Raw genomic sequence first — 19,034 nt, 5'->3', positions numbered from 1 at the left:
GCAGCTGTCAAAAGTTTTACAGAGTTTAAGTTGTGCTCAACTGAAAACTTAATCTGTACCCTCATCCCTGTAAAATGCTAACCCTTGTCTTAAACCTAATCAAAACCATACCCCTAAGTTTAAAACTCAAACCAACCAAAACCATAACCAAACCACCATAGTCCTAACAAACCCCCTAAACCAAATATTAATCCTAACTAAACACAAGAAAATGCTGAACCTAACTAAAATTGTAACCATAACCAAAAAATAACAAACAACCCTAACCTTAACCACAACTGTAATCATAAGCAAAACTACCCTGGTCAGAATTCTAATCAAATTCAAACCCTGCCCACAACACAACATACAGCCATATGTGTTGGATCCCGAATTCGATCCTCGGGTAGACCCATTGTGGTGACTATTAATAACTCCAGACTTGATGAGATTATAATTTGCACCCCGCTCTCTGTATGCACACTCTATAGTGCTACACAGACAACTGCTTTTGTTTCATTACTTACACAAAATAAACACAGTTAGGACACTGATAAATTGTTACTTACTGCTTGATCTGCTGACTCTTTGACACAACCAAGTAACGCTTGAAAGACATCAGCTTCAGCAACAGTTTGTCGGCTAGTCCAGCTGCATACTGGCCCATGTTCAGAAAATATTCCAGTGTGAAATGCTGTTGACAGATTTTTCTTTTGCTGGTAAGGAATCAGAAACTCCAACCACCTTTTGCCTGATGTATGCTTCATTAGAATCAACCCAAAGAAACTCTTCCTGAGAGACATTGCTAACAATGTAAACATGGAAGCAGAGCTCAGGGGAGGGCACAGAGTATATCTGGCCTACAGAGCACGCCCATATAAGGAAGCCTGGCATGCTGTGAGGTCACAGAGAGCCATTGTTGGAAAAAACTCTCTAAAACCGGGGCACCTCAAGAAAATTTGGCATCATTTAACACTACATTTATAGGTCAGAAAAGTCATCTTATGTATGTATCGTCATCTTTTGCAATATTGTGGTTTGATTATCGCAATTTTTCAGTAAGTAATAAATGATAGCTGTTTAATGGTAGACTACGGTCTAGCAGTCAAAGAATATTAAAATACAGGATGATATGTAGTACTCTAGTCACTAGGCGGCAGTAATGACATGAAACACTGGGACATTACCTTCCATACATTACATTAACACTGCATGAAGTTGTCCTCCCAATCTGTGTGGAACCGGTACGTTTTTGGCTTCTTAATTAAAAAAAAAACATATATTAATTTTAGGCTAGCCAGTCCCTGCAGCATGAGAGTTGTGCAATGTGGCATAAAAACAAGAATTTTAGGAGTGCAAAGGTGACTATAGCGGTCTTATTTCATGTCTGCAGAGCTCTAATAATGTTGAAAACAGAATTTAGAAAGTCATGACCTTTTCTGGGTTCCCTGGGGGATAAGTCGAAATGACTGGTAGTGTCATGGGACCAATGACGTGCAATTTTTAATAAATTAAATATATTCATTCATTCATTTTCTACATAGGGCACATATAGACAAACAACCATTCACACTCACATTCATACCTATGGACAATTTGGAGTCACCAATTAACCTAGCATGTTTTTGAAATGTGGGAGGAAACCGGAGTACCCGGAGAAAACCCATGCATGCACGGGGAGAACATGCAAACTCCACATAGAGATGGCCGAGGGTGGAATTGAACTCAGGTCTCCTTGCTGTGAGGCCTAAATTAAATCTAATTTTGAAAAAATAAAATATATATTATTTTAGAGCCCAACATCATCAATAGTGGAAGAGATTAAGAGAATAGTTATATTACTCAGTACAGTGCAATGAATCACACATTAACAGACAGGTGGCAGCGCACACAAGGGAGCCGATTGGCAAAAGAGCAGAACTTAGGGGGTTGATGAAACTAATGTGATACAGGTGAAAACCATCACATGTACGTCTGTTCGGACGCTGTCCAACAAACTTGGAAAAGTAGCTGTAAAACACAAAAACAGAAGAACAAAAGTTCATTTGAGGTTATATTGTATAAAAAATTCTGAAGATCCATCTGTGACTTTTAGATTGTTCCTTAAAATGGTGGACATGTCCTCCTCACTCTCAGGAACATCTTGTCACATGCGCTTACAGGAAGGAGAGTGTGTCAAATCCGCTTGATCAGATGAAAATCCATCCTAAGTTCAGCACATCGAGGGACAGAAACACAAAACTTCAGTCACACTCTGAGAATTGGATGTGTAACATTGACCAAGTCTACTTCTGATAATCACATATCTAAATGATAGACATGTGCTTTGCTTTATCTTCATCCAAAATGATTAACATAATAATAAAGGCACGATTACAGACAAAGACAGAATTGCATCTATTCATCCCTATGCTACTCATGGCTGCTTGGAATCATATTTGCATGGTATCTGGGGATTGCTATGATATGCTGTACTGTGAAACCTCAAGGCCCACAAATTTGGAGATGCTGGTCAACAAGGATGAAGAGTCTTGAAGTCAGTCATCAGTCATGATGTGCTATATATATCACTATATTGACACTTACTATGGTACCCATTATGGCATTGTATGGTCATATCACCTCGTACTTCGGTACATGACAAAAATAAAAACAACTTAAACTATATTAGGAAAGCAGGAAGTGAACAAATGTAACTGTGAACTGATGCATGTTCAAATGAAATAAAACCATTACCAATTGGCGACTTCAAACTGTCCATAGGTATGAATGTGAGTGTAAATGGCTGTTTAGCTAGGAGCCCCGGGCTCAATTCCACCCTCGGCCATCTCTGTGTGAAGTTTGCATGTTCTCCCCGTGCATGCGTGGCTTTTCTCCGGGTACTCCGGTTTCCTCCCACATTCCAAAAACATGCTAGGTTAATTGGCAACTCCAAATTGTCCATAGGTATGAATGTGAGTGTGAATGGTTGTTTGTCTATATGTGCCCTGTGATTGGCTGGCGACCAGTCCAGGGTGTAGCCCTCCTCTCGCCCAAAGTAAACTGGGATAGGCTCCAGCACCCCTGCGTGACCCTTGTGAGGGTAAACGGTAGAAAATAAATGAATGGTTAACACCAAAATTTTACACCGAAAACCTGCTGCCCATCCTTCATCTTGGAGCTCCTGCCTCCTGCTACCTGATTCTGCACAGGTGTTCCTTGTCACCTTTGATTACCTGTTCCCTATTTATACCCTCTGGTTCCTCCTGTTAGTTGCAAGTTTGTTGTACTCCCATGTCACGTTTTAGCCCTACCTGGCTTTTGACCCCTTCTCCTGCCTGCCGTTTTTGGATACCTTTGCCTTCCTGGACTGACTTCTTGTGTACTAACCCCTGCTGATGTATTGTACTGTTCTCGAACACTGTACACCACTTACTCATCATCTCACGAAATTTGCTGATATCTTGCATGAAATCCTGAACTTTTTAATCATATTTTCCCCATAAAATGATGGTTGATCTTCAGATTGGATGGAGGTTCTGCTGTATTGGAAAAAGCAACTCCACTAGCTGCAAGACAATAACAAGAGCATATCCCTGCACCATAAATGATGCATTTAAGTGTTTACGAGCATTCAACAGTGAAATTTAACAACAGCAGACTTTGTTATGGGGGGGGGGCAGACAGTGACCCTGACGCCCTCACGCACTTTCTCCACAAACACTCAACCATGCACATATTCACAAACAGATTTTACTAGCTAGTTGTCCTTGATGTGTCTCATTAAGGCCGTAGCGAAGGATGCCGGGGTTGTTTCCATGAAATTGCGACGTCTCAAGCAGATGGCGTCTTCTGCGCTATATGTGGTGGACGTGACGCAAGGAAAGGACACAAAAGGAGAACAGATTTTTTTGTGGCTCTATGCTACTCACCTGGTGGATGAGGACATGAAGCCCTGTCAAAGGCACCAGTTGAGATTGAAAGCTCTGCTCACCAGCTGCTTGTGCTGCTGCAACGTGAACAGTGAATAATATAAAGAACGATTACCTCTGCCAAAGCCAAACAATCCTGCAATTGCCATAATTTCATAGTAAAGATTAAGGTATTATGAACTGATAATGTGTAACGTTTAACACCTTGAGTTTGAGTTCATCCAAATCTGCACATTTTTGCTTTCTCCTTGGCTTTTTTGTAGTACTTACCCCAAAAGCATCTTTTGCCAAAACTTAAGTCACTTGTTATACAAGTTGGATAACGGTGGATGACTTATTTTTACACTTATTTGGCAGTTAAACTATTAAATATGAGATGTGTGTGGCACAAAGGGACTCACCTAGGTACTGTACCAGAGCCGTGCATAATGATGCAGCAAATGAGTAGCACTTGCAGTCATTTTTTGGGTGCGTTTGCCTTCATGAACATGTGGAATATATGCAGATTATACAAAACAACATACAAAATGTTGGTAAGAAGAGAAGCAAATATGATTTTGCACCGCAATGTGATTTGTGGTTTGTGTTTTTGTGTCTATTTTTCGAATGTTTGGAGGGCAGGTGCAAACCAAGTGTTATGTGCAGCTGATGTCATTGTTGGGTGAGAAGGAGGCCTTACAGTATGTGCAATGAGAGATGACAAGAGAGAGCAACATATTTGGACTGTCAGAAATAAGAGTAGTAGAAACCTATTGTCTATCCAGCAATACCATTTTTGAGCTACTGGATGGGATTCCCAAAAAGGAGCCATGCCATATCTCCTACGGGAAAAAAAACTGCTTGCAATACTGCATATTCTCATGTCTGGGTTAATTCATTCCAGTGCACCATCGGGTGCCGGTGTAATAACAAACCTAGCACCCCTGTTGTGTCCCTGAGCCCAAGAGATTTCACTCGGATATGCAGCTATCCAAGTAATGTGTGAGGACAGAATGCCATAAGGACATTTTCCACATGTTCACATGAATATCATGACCTAAAAAATGATCGTATAATAGCTTGTAGTGTAAAACATGTATATGAAATGACCCTAGTTTACACTAGCACACATTTTGTACTTGCAGTGGTACGCAATTGTTTGTAGACTGGTGTGTAGTAAAATATTATATTTATTATGTTATTAATTATAATGAATATATTATATTTGGCTGCACGGAGATAGAGTGGTTAGCGCACAAACCTCACAGCTAGGAGCCCCGGGTTCAATTGCACCCTCGGCCATCTCTGTGTGGGTTTTCTCCTGGTACTCCGGTTTCCTCCCACATTCCAAAAACATGCTAGGTTAATTGTCCATAGGTATGAATGTGAGTGTGAATGGTTGTTTGTCTATATGTGCCCTGTGATTGGCTGGCGACCAGTCCAGGGTGTACCCCGCCTCTCGCCCGAAGACAGCTGGGATAGGCTCCAGCACCACCGCGAACCTTGTGACGATAAGTGGTAGAAAATGAATGAATGAATATATTCATTGAAATATATTGAAATTAAGTGATATGCAATATTCCGTTCACTAGGCAGCAGTATGACACTGATGATAGAGTGGGAAAAAACCTGAATCCTCCCATTCTGTGTGGCAGTGGTACATTTTTGGCTTCTTAAGTTTAGAAGAAATAAATTTGAGTTTGCTAGCTAGCAGCCATCTTGAAGCCCTGCAGCATAAGAGTTGCGCAAGTGATATAAACATTGAATAATTTGAGTGTAAAGGTGACTATATGCATGTTATTTCATGTCAACAGAGCTGTAATGTTAAAAACTCTATGAAGTTGTAAAACAGGTTTTCAAAGTTCTAATTATAAAAACATCTTTATTAATACTGAATCCTATATTGTGAAAATTCAATAAATGCATAATTTCTGTGAACTAGTCGTGAACGCAATGCCTCAGCAACCAATGTGCAAACAATACGGGGGGTGCGTATCAAAGCATGTCAAAGCATGAATGGGTGAACTTTTCCAAACACCTATTGGAGCAAAATGGGAGGAATTCTCAAGTAATATCCGGCAGCAACACAAGGTTTTGGCATGAGTACTATTTTCATGAGAATTACCAGTCGATGTAATTTCCAGAATTGTGCATTGTCATTTTGGAATTTGCCATTTGCTTTAAAAAATCAATCAATGTAGAACATAATGAGAATTTCAGGGCGCCTTCAAATGTTAGATTTTTATGATGGTTCTGTTATTTGTTTAAGAGAACTGGTATCAAAACCTTCGCAGGAGGCGCAAACACGATAATAAATAAAACACCCTGCTCACAAACAATATACTGTTCTTGGCAGAGGTCATAAAATGCTTCCAGTAGGGGGTCATATGAGGAACAAGAGGGGGTTTGGTGTTGAAAATACATACAGTAAGACTGTGTCCATAAGCAAGCCAGTATACCACATTTTTATAAATGTGGATTGTACTGCTTTTATCTCCATGGCAACTTCCGTTGTTTCTATCAGTTGTACACAATGTTCTTTTAATGAAGTGGAAGAAAGTGGTATCGCCATTGTAAATGTGGTTCTTAATTTGTGCCCCCTCCAAAAAAAAACAAAAAAACATAAAAGTGGGACGACGTATGAATGGAAGTGCCAGAACTCAGCACTTCATTATCTGAAGTAAATGAAGTCTCTCATTGCTTTTGTCTTCCTCAGTGTGCTAATGGACGTTGAGGTGAGAGATGGAATCAGAATAGGGATTTTTTTTTATGGACTTATAAGAAGAAATTACCTAAGAAGTAAAGAAAAACATCCGTCCATGGATAAAGGAGAGGATGGTGTCGTTTTTGAGTTTGACAACCTCTTGGGATAAAAACGACACAAGGACATGTCTGCCTCAAGACCTCAATTATCTCATATAACCTGCATCGGATTATTAGCTCTCTTATCCTTCATTTCCCTTCTTCTCTATGGGACACTTTTTGAAGTAAATTCTTAACTGTCATGAGTATGAAGGGCCGTGAACCACTGCAAAATGATATTAAATAAAACTAAAAAAGTGTAAAACCACTCAGTCCTTGCAATGGGAAGAGCAGAGGAAGGTATTAGACTACAGTTATAGTTGTAACGGTATTAGTTTTTTACTAATTATGTAATCATAAGTAACAACAAGTAAAGATGTTACTTGCAGAATTTCACATTCTTAGTACAACCAAACTTTTTTGAGCATTTGAGCCTGAGCATTTTAGCTCGATCTTCACAGTCATCAGCGCATCACCGGCTTGTCTGCAACAATACTGAATTTCAGTACCCCTTATTTAATTTAGCACCAAAATTAGGCCCTATTACTTCTACTACTTTATGCATCTACTTGTTTATTTTGGTCTGGTTACTACCATTACCAATTCTCGCCGTGAATTGTCAAAAGGGATTCTGATGGCAGTTTTTGGCAGTCTTAACAGGCTGATTTGCTTCACCACAAAAAGTTCTGATTGAATTGTTCTCAGTGCCTCAAGGTGTTTCATGCCCCGCTCTCTTTAGTCCTTTGAACCAATGAAACCAGACAGTTGGTGCTCTTAAGGCACCATTTGTGAAACTATGCAATTAGTGCTAATGCGGCTTTGAACCCAACAGTAAACACTTCTTATCTGCATGTGAAAAATGAAAGCTAAAATCAAAGCAGGCAGATCCTCTTGGAATTTGAATTGTCTTAAACAAAACAAAGTAGATTTGCTTTGTTACTTGTCATAATGAGTGAAATTTGCTTAGTACAGTGGCTGCTTAGCATCTAGACCAGGGGTCTCAAGCTCAATTTACTTGGGGGCCACTGGAGCTCGGGTCTGGGTGAGAATGGGCCGCATAAGGTTTTCTCAAAAAAAAAAACAAAACTCATTTATTTAAAAACAAAAAAATTAAAAAAAGTTGCTTTGGTTCCAATTTTCTAAAAAAAAAAAGCTTTGATAAAACATTCAACTGTTCTCAAATATCTTACTTTTTATTTTTCTACACAAAATAAGATGAAAAATAAATAAACACATCAAGAATAAAGAAAATCAATCAGTAATAAATAAATAAATTTAATAATACAAATTATTTTTTCAGATTATAATTAACAAAGCATTATTAGAGCCCTGTAGACATGACAAAACACGACTATAGTCACATTTATACTCTTTTTATTTACAACATATTGCGCAACTGCAGGGTCTTGAGACACATGCTAACTCGCAAACTAGAGAGCTAGCGACCTAAACGGTAGCCTTTAAGTTATTTCCTTTAAACTTAAATAGCCAAAATACCCCGGCCCCGGGTGGGGCGCCTGGTAAGCTCATACGGGAGGGGGGGTCTCGTTTGTGCAGCTTGGGCTCTGGGTGGGGAGGTGCGGTGCTGGGGTGGGGCATTACCTGCTTCCCTCCCTTCGGTAGGGGGATGGCTGGGTTGTGGTGGATGTGGGGCGGGCGGGTGGTGGTGCTGGCTGTGTGTGCGTGGGTAGCGGGGCGGATAGCGGTGGGGGTGGTGCTCTGCGCGGCGCGGGCCGGGATTAGCAGGGGGCTTGCTTGGGGGTGGGGTGGTGGGCTCTGGGTCATGGGGGGGCCTCGACCAAGGGTTGGGGGGTGGGGCTGGCCGGTGGCTCACGGGCGGCCCCTGCTATTTGCCGGTGTCTGGTTGGCCCCTTCTGTCTCCGGTCTCGTGGCGGTCTTCCCGCCTCCGGGGTGTCCTACTCGGCGGGTCCGTGGGTGGATGGGAGATGTGGTGGAGACGGGTCGGCGCTGTGGTGGAGGGTGGGACTGGGGGGGCATTCACTTTTTGCGGCTGTTGGGGTGTGGTCTACCTGGTGGGCTCTGCTGCCTGGTGTGTGTGTCTCTGTCCCGCCCTGGCACTCTTGGCTCACGTGCCCAGGGGGCGGGGTTGGGCTCTTCCCCATGCGGGTCCTGGTTCTCCTGCGGTCTCTGTGGTGTCACTCCCTGGGCTGCCATGGTGACGGATGTGTTGCCGGGTCGCGGTCCCTGCTGTTCTGGTGGTTGTAGGAGCTGCCTCTGGGCGTGTGGTTTGTCCGCGGCTCCTGGTGGTCCGGGGGTGGCGTAGCTGGCACAATCTCTGGTGGGGCCCTCCGGGGGGGAGCTGGCGGGCCGGACTGGCTGCCACGATGGGCTGGGTGGGGCTCGTGGTTGGTCCTGTGGCCCGGGGCTTGCTCCGGGCGGCTGGCTTGCCCGGCTCGGTTGGCCGGTAGTGCGGGGTGGGCGTGTGGGGGGCCCCGATCCTCCCTGCTGCACTGCAGCACCTCACATACATGTAGGACTTTGGGGGGTGGCCTGCAACTGGTTTTGCCGGGGGCAAAGGGTTTCCTTGCGGATGCCCTTTTGTCCTCGGCATTCCTCTGGCTTGGTCACCCTTCAATTTTAACCGCACCTTAGACAGTTCTGGGGGGGATCTGGGCAGGCATGGGACCCACCATTGTTCAGCTTCCCTCCACACACACACACACACACACATACACATACACATACACCACACATAGGTCAGCCATACGGGGCAGGCCTATTTTTAATTGCACAATCTACACAATACCATCTTCACACACACAGGTGTAGCGGGCTGGACCGGAGAGCCTACTGCCTACCCCCGCGATTGGCCCGCTGGCTGCTGGGGCTTGGCGGCTCGCTCGGGGTGCCCTGGGCTGCAGGATATTTTGGTCTGCCTGGCCTTCCTGGGGGTCCCGCTGGAACCAGCTGACGCCGGGGCTTGCCCTGGTCTCATGGTTGGCGCTACCTCCCTGGGTCTGTCCTGGGTCGCGGGCGCCAACGTGCCCTTGGGGGGGCGTTCACCGGCCTCCAGGCGGTGGGGTCCGCGCTGCTGGTAGCCGGAAGTCTACGGTGGTGGCTTGGGGTTGTTGCGCTGTGGTGGCTGCTGCGGGGACCGGGCTGTGTGTTGGGAGGGGGCCTGATCCTGCTCATGGGGACGGGGGCCTGGGTGGTGTGTGGGGATGGGGAGCATGCTCCTCGGGGTGGGGCCTGCTGGGGGGGCGGTGCTTTTCCTGTCTTTGCCCATCCCCAGTCTTGCCTTAGGGCTCGTCGGGGATTGTTCTCTGGTACGTGGGTGGAGCGCTGCTGGTTCTGGGGGCAGGGGGGGGGGGGTTGCCCTTCCGGTGGATGGTGGGGTCCGTCGGTGGCCTTGCGCTGGTCTTAACTCCTCGGCTCTGGTGCTTGGCCTCCCTGTGACTTGGAGCTATGGCTCTCCCTCATGGGGGTGAGCTGCCCGGCGGGTGTCAGCCGGCCCAGTGGAGCGCCTCACCACTCGCCTGCTCGCCCCCTCCGCTTGCTCATATGCGGGCCTCCTCCCCTCACCCGCTCCTTTGTCTGCCACACTGCCGTAGCCCTGATGCCGTGGTCGAGGGGAGTCTGGGGGTGCTATGCCTTGGCGGTCCGTACCTCCCTGGGCTCGGGGCCTGGTTGTGGGTCTGGGACCCCTGGGTCCCCCGCCCTGTGATGCCCCGGACGCCCCACCCGGGGACGTCCACAGCATGTGCTTGCATGTGTGTGTATTGAGTGGATGGGGTGTGCATGTGTTTGAGTTTATTTTATGTATTTATTGTTTTAAATACTTAGATAAATAATGATTAGTTCTATTATAATTTTTATATATATATATATATATATGTATGTATATGTGTGTGTAGGTGTGTATGTGGGTATATGGCCATATAGATATACGGGGGGGGGGGCTCTGCGAGAGTCTGGCGTAGGGCGTTCCATCTCTACCGCCCGGTCCTCCATGGGGCGGTGTGCCCGGGCCTCTTCTGTCCTGGCCAGGGCGGTCCTATATCGGTGGTCAGGCCTGGGGTTGCCTGGGGCGGGCCTGGTTCTGCTTCCTGGGGGTGTGTGGGGGGCGGGAGGCGGTCGCCGGAAGGGAGCCCGTCCACGGCCGGAGGGGGCGCCCCTGTGCCCACGGGTGTGTGGCCTTCGATGCCCTTCTGCCCTAGTGGGGTATGGTCTCCCGCTGGTCTCGGGGGTGCGGCTCTCCTCCGGCCTGCTGGCGCCCTGTTGCCGGTTGGGATTGCTCCTCCATGGCCTCTTGCTGGTCTCTTCGGGGAGTTGCTTTGGGGGCGGGTCTTGGGGAGTCGGCCCTGGCTTTGCCCACACCCACGGGGCCGGAGGATCTCTGGCGGTGGGGGCTTGACCTGGCTGCGCGGGGCGGGGTTTGCTGGGTGGTAGAAGGCAGTCTCTATCCTTTTGTCATTCTCAGTGACAATTACACATTCACACACTCGCATTCACATACACAACACACCTCCATATGGACACTCACAGCACATGGGTGCTTCTCTATACAATCTACTATCTTATCCCTGATGTTTAGTATTTGTATGCTATTATTACAGTAATAATGATGTCAAGCAGTGAATTACTGTAACTGTATGGTTGCAATTGTGTTTACTATCATGGGTCATGTCTTCATCGTTACTATTGCTACTGGTAAGTTGGACTGTTTCATTTCACTGATATCATCTCCATTATGACCCTTAGCCATCATTGACATTTAACTGTTCTGTTTGTCACTGTTGTTTTGGGAATTCTTGTTGCTGCTGTTTTTGTCTCTCCCTCTACTGCCCCCCCCCCCCTGACCCCACCTTTCTGTTCTCTCCTCTTCTTTTCTGTTCTTCTTCTTGCTCCGGTCCAGTCGCTCCAAATGGCATAACAAAAACATCAAATAACGGCAAATAAAATTGTATGGTACAGAGCAAATCTGTCTAGCATGTAAGGGCAAACAAGGGCAAAACAAAAAAAAAAAAGCCAAAAACTTACCACTTCCACACGGATAGGGAGGATAACTATTAACAGTTATTTAACCTTTAACATGAACATTAATCAAACGTAATAATTTTTTCTGGGTACATGATACCATACAGCATCCATATCAAACTTGCGCGGGCTGCACTAACATTAAACTTTCATATCAAGGCGGGGGCCTCAAACTAGTGTCCTGCGGGCCACATTTGGCCCGCGGGCCGTGTGTTTGAGACCCCTGATCTAGACTGTGTGTAAGACTCAGGTTCATGGTTGAAAGGGGCTGATTTCTTTTGCAAAAGAAGTGGAGGCAGGTCATCTATTGAGGTTGCGGATTTGAAGATTACAATGCCTGGCTTTTTGATTTTCATATGAATGCCTACTATTCCCATCTCTTTGGGTTTGCAATATATAAAATGCTCTGATGCCACATCACACATACTTTCAACCTTAATCATGTGTCTTTATGCCAAAATATTGAGTTTTCATCTACTCGCCCTTTCTCTTGACTGCGTAGTCCTTGCTTTTCATCCTGGTTTGCTCAATGGTCAGTGCAAAACTCCATATACAATGCTAAATCTATATCTATAACCATTATTTGCCTGAACATAATTGTGTAATGTACCTTCAAGGATTTACCTGGCAAAGACCAAATGTCTGATAGCAGAATGATTGTGGTTCTATTTTCTTTTTCTTCAAGTCAGTGGCTGGAGCTGTGACAGTCTAAAGGTTGCTACAGTAACGTTACAATGGAGGCTGATGGACGGAAATGACTGCTCTAAATTGTATAATGCGCCAGAGATGATAGGATCATGATCATTGAAAAGAGACCAGGCAGTACTTGATTTTCCAACCCTTTTCCACCGTGACTGGTTCGTCGGAGCTGGTTTCAGAGTAGATTTTCAGAGCTCGGCTTTTCCATCTTCATATGGTTCCACAGGGGTGTTGTATTTTTTTATTTTTTTTGGGCTTCAGAAGCTTGCTGGGTTGAGTGCTGAACTATTTGCATAATGAAGTGGGGGAGGTGTTACCTCTGTTTCAACTCCATTGACTTATTATTTTTTTTTTTAAATATGAGAGCCATGGCAGACTTTAAACTAGTCAGTGCCAGAATTTTACTGTCATATTGAGCAACCGCAGACTACAACATCCATCAAACAATGCAGGGAATGATGCAGGAGGATTGTTACAATTTTAATTCATTCACACAATTTTTTAAATATTAAGTTACTATTTGTTATGAAGTGTTTCCCCAACACATGCACACAAAAAAATAGCTGTAGTATTATTTATTGCCTGGTAGTTTATCAACTACAGATGGAAGACCAAATTTGGTTGCAGTGGAAAAGAGGAAACCCAGCACTTTTTGTTTTGTATTGAGAATTTTTGTTGTTGTTGCTGCATTTAGGTCCTGTGGAAACTTGTTTAATTTTTTTTTTTTTTTGGCCAGGTAAAAAAAAAAAAAAGAAAAATAAAACTGTCCACACCGTATTGGATTCGTAAATAGTAAATTGGGTGCAAATACAGCCCTGCTCACGCCGGGCTCGAACCTCAGCCCACTGATGGATAGTTAAGTCGAAAAGCCTTAGCGAGCCCAACTGAGAGAAACAAGCTATCAATTCACTATGCTGTATTTTTCCTGAGGCGTCATGTTATGAGGGTTAACCAGTGCCACTACCTGGCATCCATTACCCGTACATTGTTATCACTGAGTGCAAGGTTTTATTTGCCACTAGAACTTAACATTGTTATCTTTTTGCATGTTTTTTTTTCTGGGGTAGCGGTGATTGAACACTGCAATTTAAAATTTTGACTCCCCTGTCAGGTTTCTTGTCAGCAGTTTTGAAGAATTTGTCATATAACGGTGTCAGGCTCAACCTGTCACCATCATTAAACCTTTATCAACTGTTCAGGCAATGTAACCTGGGCACCGGAATTATGCGTTGGGGAAGATTTACTTCCTTGGTTTGTTCAGTCCAAATTGAGCCTGGGTTTGTGTCACAAGTCTTTATCCGTTGAGCACATCCGAGTTTGTTACCACATCACCACTGGGACTTAGCAATTGAACCCAATCACCATCTTAATAAGCGATGCACAAAATCACATGCTCATTTTGTCTGGACTGATTTCCTTTTGTCTTCTATATTTTGCCATCTTGCCACAAGGGATTTGGAAAAGAACACTGATGGATGGCAAAATAAAGAAGAGGAGATTCCGATTCAGACTGAGGAAGATGAGTGAATAAGCAATGAGAATGGCTCCTGAATGAGTGATAGTGAAATAAAAATAGGCAGAATAATAGAAACGTCCACAGATGGAAAATTGAGGGTGAACGGGTAGAAAGTAAAAGACAGTGATGGAGGGTTATAATGCGAAGCTGGAAGGCAAAAAGAAGATGTAGGGAGAGACAAATGAGATGGAGAAGGATAATGACACAGTGCTATGAGCATATGTGCCGGGGCAGTGAGAGGGAGACGGCGCTCACAAATATCCAGGCAAACAAACGCATACGCAGGATGCCTTCCCTCCCCTTGCTTGTGTGTGTTTGTGTGTGTGTGTAAATGAGATCGACTCTTTTCCAACACATACACAAACACCCGCCCCCATCTGTTTTCAACAAACATGCTGTCATACACAAACACACACATGTATCGGCATGGCGGCGTGGAAGCAATCAATATTTTAAGCAGACATCTGAAGAGTCCGGTCTTCCCTCAGGAGGATCAGGCTCTAATTGGTCCAGACAAACAAGCAAAGGACAACAACAAAAACAAAAGGCCTACGCCGAAAAGCGTCACTTAATAGAATGTGAACAGGAGTGGTAAATTAAATCTATGCGCAAATATCGACAGGGGGCTTTGAACACGTCTCCATTATCCGCTGCCAATTATTGTTGTCTGCCGGGTTTCACAGGCCAAGTCTGCGGCATCATTTACATATCTAAATGAGAGACCACCACATCTGAGGCGTGTGCTCAGCTAGTTGATGTTCAGTCTGTCATTCTGTGTGGTTTTTTTTTTTTTTTTTTGCTTATTTGTGGCTCATTTGAATCAGTCTTGTTCGTAAACAACTCCAGCTTTCATAAGAAGCTGGGGGTTAAACGTAAAACCGGGACCGACTATTCTCGAGCCGTATTGTCTCGAGAGATCTTGTTATTCATTCCAAATATGTCAAAGGTGTATGTTTCCACCTATGTGTGTGTTCATCAGCTGTGGATGATAAAGAGATAGAAAAGCCAGTATGTAGGAAGGGGGGGTGGGGGTGGAAATGGTCCATTTAATTGATTTATTCCACCAGTATTGTTACCCAACAACACAGTGATCCTGTCTGTACGCTCTATAAACACTGATCAATACTGTCAGGTGTTCATGAGCACCAAAATGGTCTGAAATTAGGAAACAGAAGAGAACATTTGAGGGAAGTGTTCTGTGTCAAGGAGGATGATGTTTAAAGATGTTCTGTTTCAGTGTTACAAATGTAATTTGTGCAATTCTGTTGCACACACTGGACTTAAGACTTAAGCCAAACCAACTCAAAGCACGAGACGAGGCAAGATTTATACTTTTTTTTTTTTTAAAGTACGAGAGCAGCGGTATTTAACAGTCAAAAAACAATACATATATGTGTGTTTGGAAATATCGATTGTCACACAAAGATATCAATATCAGCATAGTATCTTTATTAAAAAAAAAAAAAAACGTGTCTTGCTAGGTTAATTGGCGACTCCAAATTGTCCATAGGTATGAATGTGAGTGTGAATGGTTGTTTGTCTATATGTGCCCTGTGATTGGCTGGCCACCAGTCCAGGGTGTACCCTGCCTCTCGCCTGAAGACAGCTGGGATAGGCTCCAGCATGCCCGAGACCCTCGTGGGGATAAGCGGTACATAAAATGGATGGATGGATGGTGCCTGTTAGCATAGCGTTGACTGGAAACCAGAATGGGAAGTCATTGTCCCCCAGCTCCGGGTGTCCGGAATGAATTCATTGGATTTATGTTGTTGCCTATAGGATCATTCTCTTTCAGTTTTCGTACATTTCTGTTGTAGTTTTCAGTTTCTACTATACTTTGTAAGAAACACCATAACTGATATAAAGTTATTAATCGACCACCAACTAGAATAGTTAAGAACTGAATCTACAGCGCCTCTGCTTGTTGCAACCCCTTATGGAAAAAAAAAAATTGCAGTATATCGGCAAATATAATGCAATGTATTAGGAAATATATTTCCATATATGGGATCTTATGTTTATATTTTCCAATATATTGCAATATATGCATATATGCATAGATCATATATGTATATATATATATATATATATATTGATACATATAAAAAATATCTTGCGATCAAGACCAAAAAAGGACTATATTTTTACATATATAAAATTGCATATAATTTGGGATATAGAAACTCATATATTATATATTTGGATTTAATATATTTCAATATATTGAAAGCGGCAATCATTTGTATATTCTGCAATATATTGCCATATAGTATTACATGAATATATAATATATGTACAAAAATATATTATTCCATGTATTTATAATATATAATGTATTGGAAAATATAATGGAAAAATAATATATTATAATATATTTAAAGTAATATATTGATAAATATAGGGACCTAGTGTACTCTATTTGATCTGTTCATGATGCAAGAATAGATTCCACACGACCAACCAAATTCTAAATTGGATTGACCCAAGAAGTCTGAGAAAGGGTCCAGACATACATACATGGAAAAATAGGAGATGTTATGATTTTGTCTAAGTATTTCCCCCAATAACTAAAAAAAGGTTGGTCTTATCATCAGGTCAACATGGTCCTATGGCCATTCCTAGAAAATATCTCAATATGAATTGTCCTCACTGAAGTTTAATATGAAAATCCTCAGAGAAGCATACAGGACGCTCCAGTTTGATCTATCCTAAACTGTAACCAGGAAGTTGTACCCGTTAGTTTGGATGAAAACGATAGTAAAAACATGTACATACTCCTGACCTTTCCGATTCAATTTAAGCAGAAGGTTAATCATAGAATCCTCCTCTGAGCCCTTCGGAATTATCCTGACGGCGTGCAAATATTGGGTTTATAAACCTTGTCATTATTGCTTTGATATTTGCTGTGATGTCCACCCCGGCTATAATAAATGCAGGTGAAGCAAGAGAAAGAAGACAGCTGGATATAAAGGAACTTGTGCTTTGACCTTTTTTCATCTTTGGCAAATGCTGAGCTCAAAGGAAAAAGACCATGTGCTCATGCACTGATGGAGGGGAGGCAGAGAGAAATTAATATAGACAAGTTATTTACTCATTACCCCTCCAGTGCTAAGAGCCATTTCAGGACATAACTGCCTTTTCCCCTGTCAACTTTAATCCTCCGCTTCCCATGCTTTTTTACTCGCTCTGTCAGCCTTACCTCCCACCATCCTGCCCTCTACCCACTCCTGTTTCGGTCTCGTTTGAAGAACTCATCAGAAATACTGAACTGCTTAGTTAAAAGGCTGGGGAAAAAAACAGGTAAAACAATATGTTGCTTGTTGGGCCCACATCTTAAGATGCTTCTTATCTTCCTTTTGATGGCCTTTACCGGACTCATTATCGCTCTTTTTCAAGGAAGCAAAAAACAGACCCAGTATGCAACCAATTGCAGGTACTCCACCTCCTAATGTGAAAATTTGATGTTATTTGAAGCCAAAAATACACATTCTACTTATTGAGTACTAGATGGCAAACTTGAAGGGAAAGTAGCCTTAGCCAGGAGGTTGATGTCATCAGATAGTACCCATCGTTCACTGGGTTTGAACCCTTAACCGCCACCGCTCCCGACAGTGGGCTGGCGGCTGACTTCCAGCTGAACACCCCCTTATTGGAAAAAAAATATATTGCAGTATATTGGCAAATATAATGCAATGTATTAGGAAATATATTTCCATATATGGGATCTTAAGTTTATATTTTCCAATATATTGCAATATATGCATAGATCATATATGTGTATACATTGATACATATAAAAAATATCTTGCAATCAAGACCAAAAAAGGACTATATTTTTACATATATAAAATTGCATATAATTTGGGATATAGAAACTCATATATTATATATTTGGATTTAATATATTTCAATATATTGAAAGCGGCAATCATTTGTATATTCTGCAATATATTGCCATATTACATGAATATATAATATATTGTATAATATATGTACAAAAATATATTATTCCATGTATTTATAATATATAATGTATTGGAAAATATAATGGAAAAATAATATATTTAAAGTAATATAGTGATAAATATAATTTCTTTTCGTAAGGGCCTCTTTCCTACCTCTCCCATCCCGTGCTGCTGTCTTAGTGTTCTTCCCCATCACTCCATTGGCTGTTATCATGGTCCACACTGACTGGGGCAGAGAATCCACTCCAGCCATGTTTGCCATTCGTGGAAATGGTCTCGGTATTTGGCCCTTGGCCCTTTTTCAAAGGCCTCTTCGCACTCCTTTTCACTTGGGACTGTGATCTCAAACATGATGATGTTTTTCCCCCTCATTTGATCACAGTACCACATCTGGCCTCAGGGCTGTCTGGACATTTTGGGGGGAACTGCAGCCTTCCTCCCAACTTTCATTTCCCATGATGGGCCATTTATAGCAGACTGGTTCTTGTTGTTGTTGTTGTTGTTGCTGCTGTGTTTGGTGGCTTTTCTGCATCCCTTACGAACTGGATGGCTGTTGTTTAATTCTTTTCTGCTCTAGGGTGTTAGTGAGTGAGTATAAGTGAATACCTTGTCATGGCACCACCTGTACCTTCCTTGGGTGAGTGATATTTTACATCCGGACAAGATGTGAAACTCAACACAAAGCCTGCACAATGAGTCCTCTCTCATGCCCCACTTTTGCAGGTTTGCTGGAGTTGGGAGTGTATCATTCACTGACCTCGGAAGGAAAGAGATGCTGATTGGCTCCAGGTTCTAAGTTCTGGATCGTAGCTTTTCAGTTGCTGGTTCCTGCCTTCCTTTACTGTTGGAGATGGCTCTGTCTTCCCATGCATGGAGCTCCAATGATGTCACGTAGCTTCATTGTGCTTTCGGCTTGTGCAACGGATGAGTCAGCTGCTCAGTTCCTGTCCTGCTCTTGTCATGATGCCCGTATGTCTGACTTGCTCATCCCGGGAGTCTCTCGATGTCATTACAAACTGAAATTCTTCCAGCACATTCCACTTTCTTGGATTGCCGCGTGTGTTTAAAGGTGAAATGTTGTTTTTTTTGGAATAATGGGTTGGTTTGATTTGATCCACTGGCAAATGCTTCTGCATCAACCCTCTTGAAGCTGAGCAGCGTATTGGACATGATTCCAAATGTCAG

At 43.2% G+C, this 19,034-nt stretch overlaps 1 protein-coding gene across 6 annotated transcripts in view; it reads left to right on the top strand.

The window, feature by feature from the left end:
- LOC144894534 (uncharacterized) overlaps positions 1 to 19,034 on the top strand; it is a 136,055-nt gene that overhangs the window by 14,387 nt on the left and 102,634 nt on the right. Inside the window, exon 3 of one of the 6 annotated variants that reach the window (XM_078787515.1) lies at positions 3,747 to 3,947. The exons of the other annotated variants lie outside the window; for them this stretch is intronic. Within the exon in view, the coding sequence (XP_078643641.1) occupies positions 3,747 to 3,753 (7 nt within the window). The 3' untranslated portion in view covers positions 3,754 to 3,947. Of the gene's footprint in view, positions 1 to 3,746; positions 3,948 to 19,034 lie in introns of those variants that run through there. 6 annotated transcript variants of the gene reach the window in all.

Source organism: Doryrhamphus excisus, linkage group LG21, assembly GCF_037039965.1.
Source record: "Doryrhamphus excisus strain RoL-2023G ecotype Guam linkage group LG21, RoL_Dexc_Guam_v1.1, whole genome shotgun sequence".
In the NCBI taxonomy this organism is placed as follows: domain Eukaryota; kingdom Metazoa; phylum Chordata; class Actinopteri; order Syngnathiformes; family Syngnathidae; genus Doryrhamphus; species Doryrhamphus excisus.
This window is presented reverse-complemented; position numbering and strand designations above follow the sequence as displayed.